Source organism: Amphibalanus amphitrite, unplaced genomic scaffold, assembly GCF_019059575.1.
Source record: "Amphibalanus amphitrite isolate SeventyFive unplaced genomic scaffold, NRLGWU_Aamphi_draft 000859F_arrow, whole genome shotgun sequence".
Taxonomy (NCBI): Eukaryota; Metazoa; Arthropoda; class Thecostraca; order Balanomorpha; family Balanidae; genus Amphibalanus; species Amphibalanus amphitrite.
This window is the reverse complement of record NW_024882353.1, coordinates 222,026-242,508: the sequence shown is the minus strand read 5'-3', so window position 1 is coordinate 242,508 and position 20,483 is coordinate 222,026. Positions and strand designations below refer to the sequence as shown.

Here is a 20,483-nt window from a genome sequence, read left to right as displayed (position 1 = left end):
AGACTATTCTTTGCCCCTCCCAGAGCATGTAGAAATAGAAAGTCTAATACGGTGTCGATCTCGATGCCTAGCTGGACGAAAAGTAGGGTTTTCCGTGGTGACTGGTGACCATTCGGCTGACGGAAGGATCTGACCGCTCGCTGCTGATGGTTTAGGCTGGTAGATAATAGATGAAACTCCCTGAACTGAATGCATGCAGATGTAGTGTGGCATTGTAAAGCCGCTTGGTCGCCGGGCGGCGGTGGGTCCTGGTCGCCGAATGGGTCGGAAATTTTTACCCCCCACAAACAGATTGGCCAGATCCGTCCCTGTTAGCATGCACTACATAATGCGAGCGATTGATAGGTTCTTTTAGAAAGGTCATGATAGGTTCTGTAGGTAAGGTCAACAGCAGGCTGTAATTTTCTACGAAAAAAACCTAGATAGTAATACTTAAGCGATGGAAATATAACGAATGAGTTCAGTACAATACAGCGGATCTACTGTTATGCACTGTGACCATTGTTGGTCAGGTCATGACCTTGACCTAAAGTCAAAGTATGGTTTGTCCGATCTGAATCACCGAGGATCAAGAACTGGGAGACACGGTGCTGGCAAAATTAAAATCGTGCATTTTTTGGTGCGAGAGGTTATAAAAAATGTAGGTATTCATCAAAACATCCGTTTTGACACTGTATGAGAGCTGGATTGTTGCGTGGATTAAATGCTGGATTGTTTCATTAGCACGTGAAGGGGCTACCACACTGTTGACGGCTCTATGTCAAATGCGACTTAGCGAGCCAGTTGTAGACGCACCATCGATTTGTTTGTGACGTTGTAACTTAATTTGCGCACAAATTGTAAGCTTATTGCTCAACATCGTCCATATTGGAGAATGTGACCTTCAATCATCTCTGGTGGCCTGGTGTTTGCTCAGACCTAATAGATGACCAAATGGCTCAATCTATACCTAATTACCTACCTAGTAGGTACCTACCTAAATGGCGAAATCGAAATTTATTGGAAAACTTTAATTCAAAACGTTTAATTGTTGTGAAGCAAAACTTTTAGGGACATGCTTGTCCCCGAATAGATTCAGTATATCTGTCCAAATCTACATTACGAATGTGTGAGGCAGAATTTCCCTGGTCCAGCCGAGGCCCTTATGTCCGTTCTACTATGTCGCGACGCCATCTAGTTGTTCCCACAAAAGATGCCAACGCCACCTTGCGATCGGTGCTGCAAACGCTCACGGATGTCCCGATGGGTACCGAGACGTAACGTTTAATTTTTCGACGATGAAAAAGTCGTGAAAAAAAACTGACCGCAAAGAATCACTGTGACGTTTATATCGTCTAAATCTGATAATACGCAAAACACACACGAATGCAATTTTTACACCAGCAGCAGTTGAAGCGAGGTTGAAAGAGCATACCTAAGACACGGAATAAGACAAGCGTGAATCAAAAACGCCGCATTAGCACACGGGTACAAAACCGAACATAAGCACGAACACACTGAGCAATCATCGGCAAATCACCCGTCCAGCCATCCAACTGTCTGTAATTCACTGGCAGCGACATTTCTGACCGGCAAAAGGCACACATCCAAAGACACAAATTGCTGCCACGACGTAACAAGCCCAGGCACAAACTTCAAGGGCACTAATCACTCTTAGCACGCTTGCCCTTGGACTTCTCTTTCGGAGGCTCCTGACTGGCCTTCCGTCCGCACACACAGCGACAGCAGCACTTCACCATGGCAACCAGCAGCTTCAGCGCCAGCAGCAGCACGGCCAGCAGGAAGGCCAGCACGTCCAGCGAGTAGTACTGGAAGAAGTTGAGCTCGGCGCCGACGGATTGGAGATGTGGTGCGCCGCCGTGCCGGATGACATGCTCGGCCCAGTGAACAGCAAGATGACGCGGAGGAACCGGCTGCTCCCTCATCAGACGTTGTCGGTAACGCGCAGCTGCGAGGCGTTCCGAAGACATAGCCGACTCGATGGAGGCTTTCAGGGTGTCGGCATTCAGACGGTCCCAGGTGAGGGTTTCGCCCATGCCGAGTCTCTCGGCGGTGATGGCATTGCCTTGCTGATCGCCAGTTACGGGGAGGACAAGGAGGGGTGTACCGTGACATACAGACTCCACCAGACTGCCGAAACCGCCGTGGGTGACGAAGAGTCGGCACTTGCTGCTGCCGATGATGTCCTGCTGCGGAAGCCACTTGGAGGGGAGGATGTTGGCGGGCAGACCAGCGCGGTCCGTTGTGTCCCACTTGAGGAGAACCTTGAAGGGTAACTTGCCGAGTGCGGCGAGGATGGATGCCTTCTGCTCCGGAGACATGTCTTGGGGTCTCACTACCGAGCCCAAACTGAAGAAGATGAATTCCGAGTCACCGAGGAAGCTGGTCAACTCCTTTGGCAGTGGCTTCGGCTCAGCACAATGCATGCCTCCAACCTCAATGGTGTTGGGAAGGAGGGCCTTCGGGTAGTCCATAGCTGGGTTGCTGCTGAGCATCAGAAGACTAGCGTTTCTCTCTATGTCGAGCACAGGAGGCATCACTCCGGGACCGAACTTCTCAGCGATCAGACGGTCGCTGTAGAATGAAAATACTCTCCGGAATACAATATCCAAGAAGAAGTGGCTCATGACGTTTTTCACACGCGTCATGAAGGTCATTTTATCCGTGCTCATGACAAATGGTGTTGGAATTATCGCCGGAAGAGTCGGATTCCCCATCGGACTCATGAGGATATGAAAGTAGGAGACCGGAGCTAGGATGATGAATGGGGTCTTCAGGACATGTGCAACAAAATACAGTGGGTATGAGAACACACCAAACACGACTAGATCAAACTTCTCTTTCAGAAGCTGGTCAAGTTCTTTGCTCTCCAAAGCCGCTCGAGGTCCATCCGAAAAGAATGTCTGGAACTGCTTCAGACCCGCTTGCATGCCACGTTCATTCATCTTAAACATGTTGGGCAGATTTTCATCGGAGAAGATCCTCGCCAGCTCGTCGGGCACGACCTCGCGAACGCCCTTGACGGGAGTGGAAGGCTTGAAGCCGTTGAAGAAGACGACATCGTGACCTCGCTCCACCAGACCGGAGGCGAGGCCGTAGAAGATGTTCTTCTGCGACTTTCCGCCCATGGGAACCAGCATGAGTATCCGGGCCGCCTCTCCGCCAATCACCAGACAGAGGAGCAGCACCGCCACACTGACGGAGCGAGACGGACCCTGTGGGAAAAACAAACCACGTCTGTAATGTACATAACTGGTCAATGATCAGAACGGGACACTACCAGCAGAATTCGAAAACACATTCAATCCCCAGCGAACGTCAGCAAGGGTATAAACACAGCATAATGTCTAAGATCACTGGGCACTGGGTACCTCTTCCTACTTTCAGAACAAAATGCAACAGCACCATTGTCAATTGCTTTTTTCAATCGATCATCGATCTAGTACCGATAAAATAGAACAGCACATAGGTATGCTGCACATAACATTCAATTTCTTGTAGGTATTGTAGCTTATGTAGCTAGGTAGATACTCTGCCTTTTCACAATTCACTGATATGACTTTGGACTTGTGTACGAGCACACTTTCTCTCCTCCCCCCCCCCCCCGCCTATCGTGAACAGCTCGCTAAACAAACATAGCGATATGTGAACGGACACACCGGGTACAAAGGTCAACATCGTTGGGTGGCTGACCCTCAGTTTATCCGACTATCGCAGTCCGAGCTCCTCCCGGCATCCACCAGTCAGTGGACACGTGACCGACCAACCCTCCGGCGACCAGCACACCCCTTGCCGTTGTCCAAGCTCATCCCACTAGCCAGCAGACACGTGACCAGCCATGCCCAAGCCACACCCCTTGACAAACCGTCTACCCGCTATAAGGAGAGGAGAGATGCTATTGGTTGGCCGTATAATGCCGTTTTACCGGGCGACGGTGAAAACAGGGCGCCTGGGGCGATCTGATCAAGGTTCGTGAAATTTACACGTGACGTTTGGAATGTAGAAGGCCCACGGAGGGGGAGCAGTTCCAAATATCACGTGACTAATATGCCCTGCGGCGCCCTGTTTTCACCGGCGTCCGTTTTACAAGGCGAGTCCGGTCATCGAAGAAATCAAACATACGTGGGACACAACCCAAGCGTAGCTGCTGATTTATCCTCTCACACTGCACGTTCATTAACTCGTCACATTACGGGAAAAGAATTATTGACGTCATCATTTCCCGAGCTATTACATAGTCGTTACGGTACGATAACCTTAGTTTGGCGAGCTTTGCGGCTGTAACTTGTGTGTAAATCTTTTCACCCAAACAAATATTTTAAAAGCTGAACTGTAAATTCAGAAATGGGCATGGCATGGCAATGAATATTGCTATTGATAAATTCGAACATTATTGATCCATATCACAAATAAACCAGTAATTAGGCTGTATTTTCAATGAATCGATTGAGTTGTGCCACTTACACCTAACGTCCGTACCCAAAACGGCCCGCTACAGTCCAACCGAACCCGCTAAAAAGGCATGCATTGTGCATTTATGAGGTAAAACAGTAAACACTGACCAACGACAACCATGTATCAACAGCAACGACAACGGCACATGAGTTGACCCGTTCCCCGCCGAAATGTCAACTACTTACCATGATGGCGTCAGCAGGGTGCACTTCTGCGTTCAACCGCCGTACACCGGTCAACGCTGGGTGGTGGTGCCAACTGCGGCCGTCAGGCAGATGCAGAGCACGCAAACGGCCGCTTTTCTGCTGCGTCACGGTGGCCGTCGGCCCGGCGACTCGCCTCTCAACTACCCCGCTCGAGGTCACAGCACTTCAAACGGGCGACGACGACGACCGATAGGGGGCCCGGCTCGAGTACGGGCGTAAATAGACTGCCGATTGTGCCAAGGTTTGGGGCGGGTACGGAGATGTTTTGAATGGACGAACGCCTGGTTTCTAATTACCTATCAGAATTATTTAGGTAGGTAGGTATAGTGTTTAGGAAAATGTTGCGGTGAAGTATGACCTCAGTTCCGTCGTTTCTTCATCCTCGGTATAGCCAAATCCTTCTCCTCCACGCCCCCATCCCCTGTTCCGGGCTGGATGGGCACCTCATGTAGGTATCCCACCTGCCGAACATTCCAGGCCTGAACCTCGGAGGTGGCCTCCCGCAGAATCTCGGTGGTGGTCTTCAGCAGAACGTCGGTCAGAACCCACTGGGAGGCCTGCTGAACCAGGGTGTTCAGAATCCCCTACAGAACCAGCTGCAGGGGCAGCTGCCGAATCAACTACAAGGACAACTGCACAATCCCCTACAAAATCAACTACAGAATCCCGTACAGTCCGCTTTCTCCAACCTGGGCCAAGGAGGATTTAACGGTGGGGTGCCCGGCGTGGGGCAGAATGCGTTCAACGGAAACATCCATGGCCTGGGTCAGAATGTGCACGGCCTACTATGAACGTCAAACCCCTTGAGACCCCACTTTTTTGCGATAATTTTTAAATGCGTCAACTTTCGTTGACAATATTCTGGCAATGTATGTTTCAGAACCTGCCGAAACTTTTATTACTAAGGTATTTTGACGCCAAACGATTATGGAAGGTACTTCTCATTCACTCGTAATGCTAAGGTCAATTCAGGCCCGGGCAGAGGCATGCGCTCGGCCACACTCGAGCACCGCCACAAGCGCCATCTGCTCTAAATGCCATCTACCAGCGCCCGCTACCGCTACCAGCTACCGCACACCATCAAGCCTGAATGGAGCGCGAGACGCGAGTGACCGGTCGCCGGGCGAGGAGCGCCGGAGGGGTCAGGGTAGGGCGGAGCTTAGCGCTGACGTCATTACGTGGCTCCGCCCCGTGAGCGCGTAGCCTCTACCCAAACAGCAGATTCGTTCCGTGAAATTTAACATTACGAGTGAATGAGAAGTACCTTTCATAATCGTTTGGCGTCAAAATACCTTAGTAATAAAAGTTTCGGCAGGTTCTGAAACACACATTGCCAGAATATTGTCAACGAGAGTTGACGCATTTAAAAATTATCGCAAAAAAGTGGGGTCTCAAGGGGTTTGACGTCCATAGTAGGTCAGGGTGCTCAAGGGCTTGGACAGAACCTGTTCGGGGGGTTGGGAGGTTTGAATCAGAACCCGTTCCAGTTTGGCGGCGGCGGCGGTGGTGGTTTTCCTTTTGGTCTCTAACTGACGGCAAATGAAATGGCCTGTGTGATGTGCGTGTAAGAGCAGCACTCTGTGGTGCGCACGAGCAGCACACTGCAATATGTAAGAGCAGCACACTGTGATGTGCACAGCAGCACACTGTGATGTGTACGGCGTTTTTATGGTTATGTGAATAAACGCGTATGACGCCTTCGATCAATGTGTTCTGTGCAGTGCACTGGGCAGGCTTATTTTGCAATTAAGTGCCTATGAGCTCTTAATTAGGTATATTTAACCCTATTAGTGGCAGGGGGGGTTGTTTTTATCCACCCCTCAGGTTTTTCGGGAATATCTCCGAAACCGCTGAAGCTACGATGCTGAAATTTTCTAACTTTTCCTAAAACTAAATTGGGCACATTCCCTGAAAATTTCAAGTTCATAACTTTACCAGGGGCGGCTCCAGAGCACTGGGCATTGGGGGGTCCTATTCGTGAAGCGAGTCATTTGGGCGAAGATCACGATGCTGCACCAGTTTTACGAACAGTGAATGAAAGGTATCATGTGATAACATATACAAAGCTATTGTGCATCCTCTTTTGACACGTTTTTGCTATAATAGGCGGATCCAGGCGTCCAAAAAGGGGGGTTATTTTTTACCTCCCAACATAGGTGCCCTGACACCGCCTATGCATGACCAATACAATTTTAGTCGTTCTCTCATAAGAAAATTGTAACATAACAACACCATTGCCACCCTTTTTAGAAACAGTACCAACAAAAACCTTATTTACTATACTTTTTGTGTACCCCCAATCTCAATGATCTGTATCCGCCTATGATTTTTGAAAATGCATATTTTTAGGATCCATGTGAATTCCGGGTTCATTCTCTATCGATCGGCAAAAGTTGCGTTAAGATTGGTTCAGAAACCTGGCCGTGATAAACATCTAAAATCTATCTTGTATCTAAAATCTAAAATGTATCTGCAATTTGCCCGTTTTTACCCCCTTCTACCCCCCTATCGACATTTTTTTTAATCTTATTTTTTTAGAAATGTAGATCTCGTTGAGCCAAATCGAATGCCGTTTGAATTTTGAAAATCGGCCGGTTAGATCTCGAGATATCAAGGGGGGTCGTAAACAGCCCCCCCCCCCTGCCACTAATATGGGGTAGCCAGGAGCCTGCCACTAATAGGGTTAACATGTGACCAGTGGCAGATACAGGGGAGGGAAAATGGGCAATTGCCCTCCCCAGAGCTCAATCGTGTTGGCAAGAATATTCTTTGCCCCTCCCAAAGCATGTAGAAATAGAAAATCTAATACGGTGTCGATGCCTAGCTGGACGAAAAGTAGGATTTTCCGTGGCGACCATTCTGAAGGAAGGATCTGACTGCTCGCTGCTGATGATTTAGGTCGGTGTGCTGATAATAGAAGAAACTCCCTGAACTAAACCCGCGCCCCACTGGGGGGGGGGGGGCTATTTATAGCCCCCCCTCCCGTTTTTCTGCAATAACTTCCAAACCGCTTGACGAATCGACGCCAAACTTTCAGTAGCTTCGGCTGCATCAATTTGACACCTTGTGTTAAAATTTGAACTTCGTAGCTACCATAGGTCGGCCGGAAATGACGTCAGAGTGACGTCATGTTCGTCCGATTTCGACGCAAAACATTGAACCACGGCAATCGCTCCCAAGAGCTCAGTTTTTAAGCTAGATCCAATTTCTTTGCATGAAAGGACTCAAAATTGACCGCGCTATCAAACTGCTATCTCGGATTTTCAAAATTTAGAAAATTTTGAAAATTTTATATAATAATATTCAAAATTTATATTTTTATATTTTTTTCAAAAAGTTTTTGACTTTTCGAAAAAACCGGAATATATGTGACAGAACGCATGATTATGACTAACTCTAGCAAGTTTTAGCTAAATATCTTCAAAAATGGCAAAGTTATACGCATTATTGCAAAAAAATTCACAATTATTAATTTTTCAAATCAATTTTTCAGTACGTATTTGGCATCGTACACCAACATAAATGGCACCATCGTGTTCCTGAGCTCAAACTGCATCCAATAGACACCTTTTTTGTTGAAAAATTTCAATTTCAAAATTTGACCCTTTTTGACCTGAAAGTGACCTGACCTAAGCTAATTTCGACTCAAAATGACCTTGAATGACACAGACGACATCAAATTCGAAATCTATGGCCTAAATGGACCATAAAACATGTGTCACGTGACCGACGCATGATATAATATTTTCGTGACCTGTGATGACCTGACCCTGACCTGAAAATCAAAGTACAAGTTTGGTACCCTCAAGGTATCTAGAGCATCTGTTCACGAGTGTGGAAACCAAAAATGAGCCTGATCTGACTTGTAAGACGGCGGCCAGAGCCCAAAATGTGAACAAGCCAAAGTGCTAATAATTTTTACTTTGACCTGACCTGTGACGTCATCGGTGACCTCGAGCTCAATGAAATAAGGTTTCGCTCGACAGTTTTTCCGGGGCTATCAGACGCCGTTTGAATTTTGACGATCGGCCCAGTAGTTTCGGAGTTAGGAGGGGGGGCTATGAATAGCCCCCCCCCCCCCCAGTAGGGCGTGTTATACACAGACCCCAGTGGGGCGCGGGTTAATGCATGCCAATTGCCGATGTAGTGTGGCATTGTAAAGTCGCTTGGTCAACGGTGCGGCGGTGGGTCCGGGTCGCAGAATGGATCGGAATGGGTCGGAAACTTCTGCCCTCCACAAACAGATCGGCTAGATCCGTCCCTGTTATAGCGGCTACATACTCGTAGTATTGCGAACGATTGATAGGTCCTTTTAAAAGGGTCATGCTAAGTTAGGTAGGTGGAAAGGTCAACAGCAGGCTGCAATTTTCTAAAAAAAAAACCTTAATAGTAATACTTAAGCGATGAAAGTATCACGAATGAGTTCAGTTCAACAGAGCGGATCTACTGTTATGCACCGTGGCCATTGTTGGTCAGGTCATGACCTTGACCTAAAGTATGGTTCGTTTGGCCTGAAGCCCTGAGGATCAGGAACTGAGAGACACGGTGTTGGCAAAATTGAAATCGTGCATTTTTTGGTGCGAGGGGTTATAAAAACTGTGTACACCGAAACGTCCACTTTGACACTGTATGAAAGTTAAATGCTGCATGAGGGTGAGGATTGTTTCATTAGGACGTGAGGGAGCCACCACACCGTTGACGACTCTACGTCAAATGCGACTTAGCGAGCCAGTTGTAGGCGCACCATCGATTTGTTTGTGACGTTGTAACTTTATTCGCTCACAAATTGTAAGCTTATTGCTCAAGATCGTCAATATTGGAGAATGTGACCTTCAATCATCTCTGGTGGCCTGGTGTTTGCTCAGACCTAATAAATGACCAAATGGCTCAATCTATACCTAGTAGGTACCTACCTTAACCCGCGCCCTGCTGGGGGGGGGGTGTTTGAACACCCCCCCTTGTGGTTTTTCGCGAATATCTCAAAAACGGCGGCGCGGAGCGCCGCCGTTTTTGGTACACCTTATCATACATCAATTCTACACATGTTGTGAAAATTTCAGACCAAGGTCATTCAAGGTCAGGTCACCAGGTCACTTGAAGTGACCTCACCTCATAAAAAGTTTCAATGTCTGTCATAGCTACACTGAGTGACTGAATGCTTTGAAACTTTCAGCGATTGCTAAGAGCAATGGCATGTACAAAATGTATATCTCAGAATTTTGATATCGTTGACCTAAGGTCAGGTCAATTTTGAGACCTCCCCATTATAAGTCAATGGGAGAAAATTGAAATGCGCCTCTTTTGGACGAAAGACATTATAAACACTCCCAAACACTGAATTACAAGTAGTTTAGACACACTGAACATGAAAATGGTGTCCGTGACCCCTGTTTATGCCCTGAGGTCATCTTAGGTCACGAATGGTATCTAACAGTTTTTCGCAAATAACTTTTGATAGAGGCATGCTAGAGCGATAAAAACGCCTTAGATGTGTTCAGCTCGACGATACGGATCGACTGATATGCAACATGACCCTTTCCGGTCAGGTCATGACCTTGACCTGAGGTCAAATTTTCAAGTTGACCTTTCAAGGTCAAGTTATAGTTCATTCGATGCGTCTTGACGAGAGGAACACGATGCCGGTAAAAGTAAGCTCGTACAAGGCTTGGGTCAAAAGTTATTGCAGAAAAACTGTTTCCGAAAAAAATCGGCTATTTTTGCAGTTTTTGCCCCCTGCAGGCAAAACCGTTGACGTTAGGTCAAATCTGAGAAAATTGCTCAGAAAGGGCGTTAAAAGGGCTATCGAATGCGCTTTTCCGCGGCGCTGTAGCTCTTTTGGTTCCCGAGTTATGCGTTGGCTTCTTGGAAATTTTCGACATTCGACCTGGAAATCGGCGAAATTTTGCCTTCAATGACCTCTGGTGACCTGACCTTTGACCTGAGCAAAAAAATTGACCGAAGTGATTTCCTCATTATTTTTGACGCTCTTTCGAACGCCGCCTTCCGCGTATCGCTACGTGGCCCAGGAGCCGAGTTAGAAGGGGGGGTGTTCAAACACCCCCCCCCCCCCAGCAGGGCGTGGAAATCCAGGACCCCCAGCCGGGCGCGGGTTAATGGCGAAACCGAAATTTATGGGAAAACTTTAATTCAAAACGTTTAATTGTTGTGAAGCAAAACTTTTAGAGACATGCTTGTCCCCGAATAGATTCAGTATATCTGTCCCAATCTACATTACGAATGTGTGAAGCAGAATTTCCCTGGTCCAGCCGAGGCCCTGATGTCCGTTCTACTATGTCGCGACGCCATCTAGTCGTTCCCACAAAAGATGCCAACGCCACCTTGCGATCGGTGCTGCAAACGCTCACCGATGTCCCGATGGCGTGTTTCTTTTTTCCAACCAAAGGAAGGCGCTATCCCCGAAGATGCTTCTTGGTAAACAAACCAAACAAAAACAAACATAACCTAACCTCACCTGACCTAACCTACAACCTACAAACCTACAACCTACGACCTAACCTACAACCTAACCTACAGACCTACAACCTACAAACCTACAACCTACAAACCTACAACCTAACCTACAACGCGCCAAAAAGTTCGTCCGGCGGCGGGGATCGAACCCTAGTTATTAGATCACGAGGCGAATGTGCTCATCATTACACCACGCAGCCAGCTGGGCGGTGAGAGGTGTAAGTCACTTTTCGATGACGCAATGGGATATTCTCCGTATAGCGCCTTCCTTTGGGTGGAAAAAAGAATTACGCGTCCCGATGGGTACCGAGACGTAACGTTTAATTTTTTTCGACGGTGAAAAAGTCGTGAAAAAAGCTGACCACAAAGAATCACTGTGACGTTTATATCGTCTAATTCTGATAATACGCACAACACACACGAATGCATTTTTTTACACCAGCAGCAGTTGAAGCGAAAGAACATAAGACACGGAATAAAGTAATCGCGAATCAAAAACGCCGCATTAGCACACAGGTACAAAACCGAACACGCGCACGAACACAGCGAGCAATCATCGGCAAATCACCCGTTCAGCCATCCAACTCTCCGCAATTAACTGGCAGCGTCATTTCTGACCGGTAAAAGGCACAAATCCAAGGACACAAATTGCTGCCACGACGTAGCAAACCCAGGCACAAACTTCAAGGGCACTAATCACTCTTAGCACGCTTGCCCTTGGACTTTTCTTTCGGAGGCTCCTGACTGGCCTTCCGTCCGCACACACATCGACAGCAGCACTTCACCATGGCAACCAGCAGCTTCAGCGCCAGCAGCAGTACGGCCAGCAGGAAGGCCAGCACGTCCAGCGAGTAGTACTGGAAGAAGTTGAGCTCGGCGCCGACGGATTGGAGATGCGGAGCGCCGCCGTGCCGGATGACATGCTCGGCCCAGTGAACTGCAAGATGACGCGGAGGAACCGGCTGCTCCCTCATCAGACGCTGTCGGTACCGCGCAGCTGCGAGGCGTTCCGAAGACATGGCCGACTCGATGGAGGCTTTCAGGGTGTCGGCATTCAGACGGTCCCAGGTGAGGGTTTCGCCCATACCGAGCCTTTCGGCGGTAATGGCGTTGCCTTGCTGGTCGCCAGTTACGGGGAGGACAAGGAGGGGTGTACCGTGACACACAGACTCCACCAGACTGCCGAAACCGCCGTGGGTGACGAAGAGACGGCACTTGCTGCTGCCGATGATGTCCTGCTGCGGAAGCCACTTGGAGGGGAGGATGTTGGCGGGCAGTCCAGCGCGGTCCGTTGTGTCCCACTTGAGGAGAACCTTGAAGGGTAGCTTGCCGAGTGCGGCGAGGATGGATGCCTTCTGCTCCGGAGACATGTCTTGGGGTCTCACCACCGAGCCCAAGCTGAAGAAGATGAATTCTGAGTCACCGAGGAAGCTGGTCAACTCCTTTGGCAGTGGCTTCGGCTCAGCACAATGCATGCCTCCAACCTCAATGGTGTTGGGAAGGAGGGCCTTCGGGTAGTCCATAGCTGGGTTGCTGCTGAGCATCAGAAGACTAGCGTTTCTTTCTATGTCGAGCACAGGAGGCATCACTCCGGGACCGAACTTCTCAGCGATTAGACGGTCGCTGTAGAATGAAAATCCTCTCCGGAATACAATTTCCAAGAAGAAGTGGCTCATGACGTTCTTCACACGCGTCATGAAGGTCATTTTATCCGTGCTCATGACGAATGGTGTTGGAATTATTGCCGGAAGAGTCGGATTTCCCATAGGACTCATAAAGATAGGGAAGTAGGAAACCGGAACTAGGATAATGAATGGAGTCTTCAGGACATGTGCGACAAAATACAGTGGGTATGAGAACCCACCAAACACGACTAGATCAAATTTCTCTTTCAGAAGCTGGTCAAGTTCTTTGCTCTCCAAAGCCGCTCGAGGTCCATCCGAAAAGAAAGTTAAGAACTGCTTCAGACCCGCTTGCATGCCCCGTTCATTCATCTTAAACATGTTGGGCAGATTTTCATCGGAGAAGATCCTCGCCAGCTCGTCGGGCACAACCTCGCGAACGCCCTTGACGGGAGTGGAAGGCTTGAAGCCGCTGAAGAAGACTACATCGTGACCCCGCTCCACCAGCCCGGACGCGAGGCCGTAGAAGATGTTCTTCTGCGACTTTCCGCCAATGGGAACCAGCATGAGGATCCGGGCCGCCTCTCCACCAATCACCAGACAGAGAAGCAGCGCTGCCACGCCGGCGGAGCGAGACGGACCCTGTGGGAAAAAGAAACCACGTCTGTAATGTACATAACTGGTCAATGATCAGAACGGGACACTACCAGCAGAATTCGAAAACACATTCAATCCCCAGCGAACGTCAGCAAGGGCATAAACACAGCATAATGTCTAAGAGCTCTTGATATACCCACCTACCTACATTCTTTAGAAGACAATGGCAATTGGTAATAGGGCCATGGTCCATTTTTTAAATCGATTATCGATCGAGTACGGATAAAATAGAATACTGCACATTTGCTAAAATGACATTCAATTTCTTGTATTGTAGCTTATGTAGGTACCTTTTCACTTACATCACTTTGGACTTGTAGGTATACGGGCACACTATCTCTCACATCCCCCCCACGCCTATCGTGAAGAGCTCGCTAAATAAACTCGACGAGATGTGAACGGACACACCGGGTACAAAGGTCAACATCGTTGGGTGGCTGACCCTTCAGTTTATCAGACTATCGCAGTCCGAGCTCCTCCTACCAGTCAGTGGACACGTGACCGAACAACCCCCCGGCAACCAGCACACCCCTTGTCGTTGTCCAAGCTCATCCCACTAGCCAGCAGACACGTGACCAGCCATGCCCAAGCCACGCCTCTTGACAAACCGTCTACCCGCTATAAGGAGAGGAGAGATGCTATTGGTTGCCCGTTTAATGCCGTTTTACAAGACGATTCCGATCATCGAAGAAATCAAACATACGTGCATAGACCCGGGAACAGGGGGGCAGCGGGGGCGCTTGCCCCCCCCCCCCCAACTTGGGAGCCGAGGGGGCGGCGCCCCCTCAACATTGAGGCAGCGAGAAAGGATCTTTCCTCCCTTTTCCGGACTTCTTTCATTCTTGTTTTCTTTATACATCTAAACATCAACACACAGCATTTCCCTTGCCATCTGAATGCTTTCTGCTGATTGGTACAGTATCGATTTGACAACATCTGCTATTGTCATCCCGCTTTGGTTTGAGCCTGACCTTGGCCAGATTTTATAATGGACCATTTTGGGTCAACTTTGAGAAATACATAACGTACATACAACGGTGGTAAAATCGTTGCGTTGCTATAGGTATAACACAGTTTACCCGCTCTGGGTGTGAGGAAGGGGTGTGGGGCAATGAGTGCACCGACGTGGCGCCCTCGGAGGGCCGGTATGGGATTAAAGCTAAGCGACACTAAGGGCTTGTGTGGTGCCTTAGGTTATCGGTAGCACCCTCAGAATAACCGGCGCAAGGCCCTCAGAGCCGGCGGTGAGGGGCCCTTAGAGTTTAGAGGCACTGGTGTGGGGCCGTCATGCAGGTGCCGGTGTGGGCACTCAGAGGTGCTAGTGTATTTCTCTCAGAGGCGCCGGCCAGGGTCCTTACAGGCGTTGCTGTAGTCCCTCATAGACGCTGGTGTGAAGCCGTTCACCATTGGGTGGACTTTAGATGCGCAGGTGTTGGTTGAGTCCTCGGAGCTATATAGGCCGATATAGGGCTTTTAGGCACTGGTGTAGGCACTCAGAGTTGGGGGTGTGAACCTCTCAGAGACACCGATGTGGCCGTGGGCCCTCATAGGCGCCAATGAGGGCCCCACAGTTGCCGTTATGGGGCCCTCAGAAAAATAAGTGCGGGACCATCACAGGCGGGAAATGCCCCTAGAAGTGGCCCCTCATAGGCCGGTAAGAACTCTCAAGAGGCCAGTTTGGAGACCACCGAGGGGCCCTTAAAAGCCATACGAGGCACTCAGAAGCCGGCGTGGGGCCCTTATGGAGATCTTAGTGTGGCTATTTGGGGCCCGTGAGGTGCTTCTAAGTCGAACTATGGCAATCGTTAGCCCTCAGCGGTCAAATGGCGCCGCAGGGCCCCTCGGACCCCAGGGTCCCTTTGAACCCGATGGGGGGGGGGGTATACGTGTCCCCTTAGACCCCTAGCTACGTCACTGATTCATATGCATCATGTCAGTTATTTTAGGCTCGCCCCCCCCCCCCCAACTTGAAAATCGTTCCCGGGCCCCTGCATACGTGGGACACAACCCAAGCGTAACTGCTGATTTATCCTCTCACACTGCACGTTCATTAACTCGTCACATTACGGGAAAAGAACTATTAACGTCATCATTTCCCGAGCTATTACATAGTCGTTACGGTACGATAACCTTAGTTTGGCGAGCCTTGCGGCTGTAACTTGTGTGTAAATCTTTTCACCCAAACAAACATTTTAAAAGCTGAACTGTAAATTCAGAAATGGGCATGGCATGGCAATAAATATTGCTATTGATAAATTCGAACATTATCGATCCATATCACAAATAAACCAGTAATTAGGCTGTATTTTCAATGAATCGATTGAGTTGTGCCACTTACACCTAACGTCCGTACCCAAAACGGCCCGCTACAGTCCAACCGAACCCGCTAAAAAGGCATGCATTGTGCATTTATGAGGCAAACACTGACAAACGACAACCATGCATCAACATCAACGACAACGGCACATGAGTTGACCCGTTCCCCGCCGAAATGCCAGCTACTTACCATGATGGCGACAGCAGGGTGCACTTCTGCGTTCAACCGCCGTACAGCGGCCAACGCTGGGCGGTGGTGCCAACTGCGGCTGTCTGGCAGCTGCAGAGCACGCGAACGGCCGCTGTTCTGCTGCGTCACGGTGGCCGTCGGCCCGGCGACTCGCCTCTCAACTACCCCGCTCGAGGTCACAGCACTTCAAACGGGCGGCCACGACGACCGATAAGGGGCGGCTCGAGTACGGGCGTAAATAGACTGCCGATTGTGCCGAGGTTTGGGGCGGGTACGGAGATGTTTTAGATGGACGAACGCCTGGTTTCTGATTACCTATCTGAATTATTTAGGTACCTATAGGTAGGATAGTGTTGAGGAAAATGTTGTGGTGAAGTATGGCCTCAGTTCCGTCGTTTCTTCATCCTCGGTACAATCAAATCCTTCTCCTCCCGTGCTTCACGCTTGAGTTATCTGGATCCGTATCGCTGTTTTGAAAACCTGTAGGATTTCCTAAGTGTTTTATACCTGTTTAGTCTCGTATGCTTGTGGTGTTATATAAGGGCTTTGATAAATAAAAAAGTGAAAAATCCTTCTCCTCCACGCCCCCGTCCCCTGTTCCGGGCTGGATGGGCACCTGTATCCTATGCGGGTAGCTCCAGTCTCCAACCTGGGAGCAGACCCGTGTCCCGTTGCCGGTCGGCGGTCGCGGTGACCGTCAGAGGTCTGGGTGGCCTGCTCACTTGACGGGCTCGTCCCCGACGGGTCACCAGGGTGCCTGCCCAGACCAATGTTTCCAGGGACGGCGCCACAGGGGGGGCAGGGGGGGCAGCCGCCCCCCAACTCTGAACACTGGGGCCCTCTTTCAGCCAGCAGGTCAGGTATGGACGGAATACTCTCTGGCTGTGGAGAAAGAAGACTTCTGGGCAGAGCTGTAGAAATGACTTCAGGAGGGGGGAATCAAGCCAAAGGGGGCCTTCTCAAGGTGCCGCCGCCAAGATAAAACTTAAACTTACGGGCTTTGGCCCATGTTTTTGGAAAAGGGCCCAATTTAGCAAAAAAAAAGTGAAAGAAAATCATTTATTTTGTATCTTGGCTGATTGTGGCCCTGTCCTATCTTCCCAGGCTGTAGAAAGGACCCGGGCCAAAGAGGGCCCATGCCACGTCTGAGAGGGCCCATTCAATATATGAAAGGGCCCAGGCATGGTCTGGGAGGTACCATATTATGCCTGAGAAGGATAAGAGCCCATACCAGTCATGACAGGGCCCGCAGCGGTGCTGAGATGGCCCTTGGAAGGAGTGCGAGAGCCTGTAAAATGCCTGAGAGGGCCTATACCAGCCGTGACAGGGCCCATATCAGTACTGAGAGGGCCCACAGCAGGGCCCATAACAGTACTGAGGGGGTCACCACAAGTTATGTGAGGGCCCGTACCCTGAACTATTACTGAGGGTTATGTCAATCAATGGGAATCATGGAAGGGCCCCCAGCAGTACTGAGAGGACTGTGGCAATGACTAGGAGGGACCGTACCATACCTGAGAGGGCCCATATCACCCATGCGAGGGCCTGCAGCAGTATTGAGAGGGCCCTTGCAAGGGTCTGGGAGGGCCCGTATCATGCCTGAGAGGGCCCATACCAGTCATTAGAGGGCCAACAACAGTGCTGACATGGCCATTAAAAGGTCTGGTAAGGTCCTTAGAATGTCTGAGAGGGTCCATACCATGTCTCAGAAGCCCCCTAGTAGTTTAAAAGGCCCATATCAAGCTTCATAGGGTCCCTACCCGAGTCAAGAAAGGGCCTTTACCGGGCTCCAATGGCCATGCCAAACTGAGGATCTACCGAACTTCAGAAGGCCCATACCAGGTCTCAGGGGCCCAAACCAGGCTTCAGAAGGACCATACCAGGTTTCAAGGGGCCAAATCAGGTCTCTGAGGCCTATACTAGGTCTTAAAAGGTTCATAATAGACTTAATGGGGACCTGACAGGTTTCCGAAGGCCCAGACCAGTCCGCAGAGGGCACCTACAAGGCCTCAGAAGGCCACTTTCAGGCCGCATAGACCCTAACAGACCTCGGAAGTCCCGTATCAGGCCACAATGTGCCTATACCAGGCTTCAGAATGTCCATACTAGGCCTAATGGGGCGTAACAGGTCTCCGAATGCCCATTCGAGACCTCAGAGGGCCCATATCCAGTCTCGGGGGAACATAGGAACTAGGCCTCATAGGGTCCCTATGATATCGAAATCGCCCGCGAGTACGCCGCACTAAACCCTGGTCGCCGGTCAACCTTCGGGGTCAACCGTACCATGCTTGAGGGCCCATTCCACTCATGCGAGGGCCTTTAGGTCAACCTAAGGGCATAACCCGAGGCGCCGCTCCTGTGTCATGTGTGACGTGTGTATCGGTGTTTTTGGGCCGGCCCTGTCGAGCCGAGCTCCTGTTTCAGCCACTGTCCGTCAGAGTCACTTTCCAGCCGGGTTAAGAATTTGGGCTGTTCAGGCTGATTCGGGTTGTTTACGTGGAATTCGTTGGTCAGGATAGTAAACAGCTTCCAACAAAAGGTTACCTATTCATGTTACCACAAGAACAATGTCTTGCCTGTTGTCGAACGACCCCCTCGGTTTTTCGTGAATAACTCGCGTAAAGAGCGGTTGATCGCGACGAAACTTTCTGTACCCTCGTGTTAATCACGAGGGTACAGAAATTTTACAATTTTACACATATCCTAAAAATTTCATGACCCTGACCCTAATGACCTTTGACCTGTGACCTACTTTTCAAAACCGTGTTTGGCCGGAATCGCGATTCAGCGTGTGTCGGCTCGCATTAGCCGCGCGTTTGCAGTCTTTTAGTGGTTTCAAGCGTTCAAACATGGGATATGATGTTGCTCCCATGCATTATGGTGGGTGTCAAGGTCACCGGAAGGTCAGGTCAAGTCATTGACCTTTGATGACCGCGGTTCACTTTTTTGAGTTTTACATGTCTCTTAGTTAGTTTTTGGAGCTGAATTCGAATTTAGCAACCATTTGAACATTTACGAAGTAATTTTGGTGCCTTCGTAACATGTTACGAAGCTGTCAGAGGCGGTTGACACGTACTACAAATACCCGTCACGGCCCCTACCGGTTGACCTGACCTGACCTGACCTGACCCGCCCTGGCCTAAATGCATGAAGACATCATCTATGATCATAACTAACACGTTCGTGATCATCACCCCGAAAAACCCACAGCAGCCAACCTCGACGTTCTAACATGTCCCGATTTTCCCGACTTTTGGGTCATTGACCTGACCTGGAAGGTTAGCCGATGACCAAGGACCTTAAATTTGGGTATCATCGGCTTCCTCTCGTCACGGGCAGCACGCTCTTTTTTTCTGCGAAGGTCTAGCTTGATCAGGAGCGACACGGCAAGGGGGGGGGGGGCAACGGACTCCCGCCCCCTATACGTTCGTGGCTGGAAAAACACCAATATGGGCGAAGGTTAAGAGTGTGTCTTTTAACACAAAAGTTATTGTGTAGAAGGCAACGGTTGTGGGAATGGTAGGTCAAGGTACAAATAAAGGCTTGCATAGTATTGATGGTATTGACGATATTTCGGAAAGTTTGGGCCCCCATCTTGTTTGGGCCCTTTTTCTGAAAACCTGCCCCCGCAAGGCGAAATCCGTGGCGGCCCATAGGCGTAGGAACAGGGGGGGCCGGGGGGGCCATGGCCCCCCCACTTTCGGAGGTGGGGGGGCCAGCAATGTTAACTGCCCCCCCCCCCACTTTTTGCTGACTTAAGTGTCTGTCTGTACCTAACCTACCACCCGGTAACTTGACAACTATTCAGCTTGCCCTTTAATGAGTATTCCTTTTTGTTTCTACAGCGTTATTGACCGCAATTTCCTTCACTCAATGAAGGAAACCATATCAGAGACAAGACTGTGAGTCCTGGTGACAGCATTTTGTTGAATACGAGGCGCGGGACAGCGAGCACTAAAAAGGTATAGGCAATACTAAGACAATACTAGCACGGTGCAGGAGAATGCGTATACAAACGACCAACGCTTGACCTTATCTGCTTGGGGTCGGCATAGTTCGTCAAAGGCGTACTAGCTGGGGGCCAGGGTCAGCCCCCGTTCACGAGCTCCAGAATCCCTTTACCGTGACGTCACCACGGCGGCAGAATCTCCCTTCACCCATAGGCATGCATGCAAATTTCATCATCTTTCGGGCGAGCTTGAGAAAAAATCAAGGCTTATATGTCATCAAAAGATGTACCAATGTAACAATGAATTGGCCTCATTACGATAAATGGGACTGAAACTAAAAAAGTAGGCCTATATCGAGCCAAAATCAGCAATTCAAATCACCCCTTCATTTGAATGTGAAGGATTTCCTCTGATGACGTCACCACGGCGCCTTTATTTCCCTAGTGAACCAACCTGAGTAGTAAAGGAATCTTGGCCAGGGTGACCGTGCCTCAGCCTCGGTTCAAACAGGCTGGGGGCCAGCAATGTCTGTTTCTGCCCCTCCCCCTTCCACTTTCAGTGCAGTGGCGGTCGCAGAGGGGGATCAGGGCCATGCCCTTCCCCCCTCCAAAGGCTA

General features: G+C 49.7%; 1 protein-coding gene across 1 annotated transcript; it reads right to left on the bottom strand.

The window, feature by feature from the left end:
* Positions 1–1,643: 1,643 nt before the first annotated feature.
* Positions 1,644–16,078, bottom strand: LOC122367226. The gene is made up of 5 exons (XM_043340142.1): positions 15,918–16,078; positions 11,826–13,396; positions 6,196–6,262; positions 5,123–5,245; positions 1,644–3,215 (listed from the first exon to the last, which is right to left on the bottom strand). Exons 1-5 carry the CDS (start codon positions 15,918–15,920, stop codon positions 1,644–1,646), a joined length of 3,336 nt encoding a protein of 1,111 aa, XP_043196077.1. The 5' UTR covers positions 15,921–16,078.
* Positions 16,079–20,483: the final 4,405 nt, after the last annotated feature.

Excerpts from the sequence above, each read along its gene's own strand:
- LOC122367226 (XM_043340142.1), bottom strand. Across the intron at positions 6,263-11,825 it reads AAGCGTGCTAAGAGTGATTA|TGTGCTGCTCGTGCGCACCA; the intron begins GTGCCCTTGAAG and ends TACATATTGCAG. Across the intron at positions 3,216-5,122 it reads AGGCCTGGAATGTTCGGCAG|GGTCCGTCTCGCTCCGTCAG; the intron begins GTGGGATACCTA and ends TTTTTCCCACAG.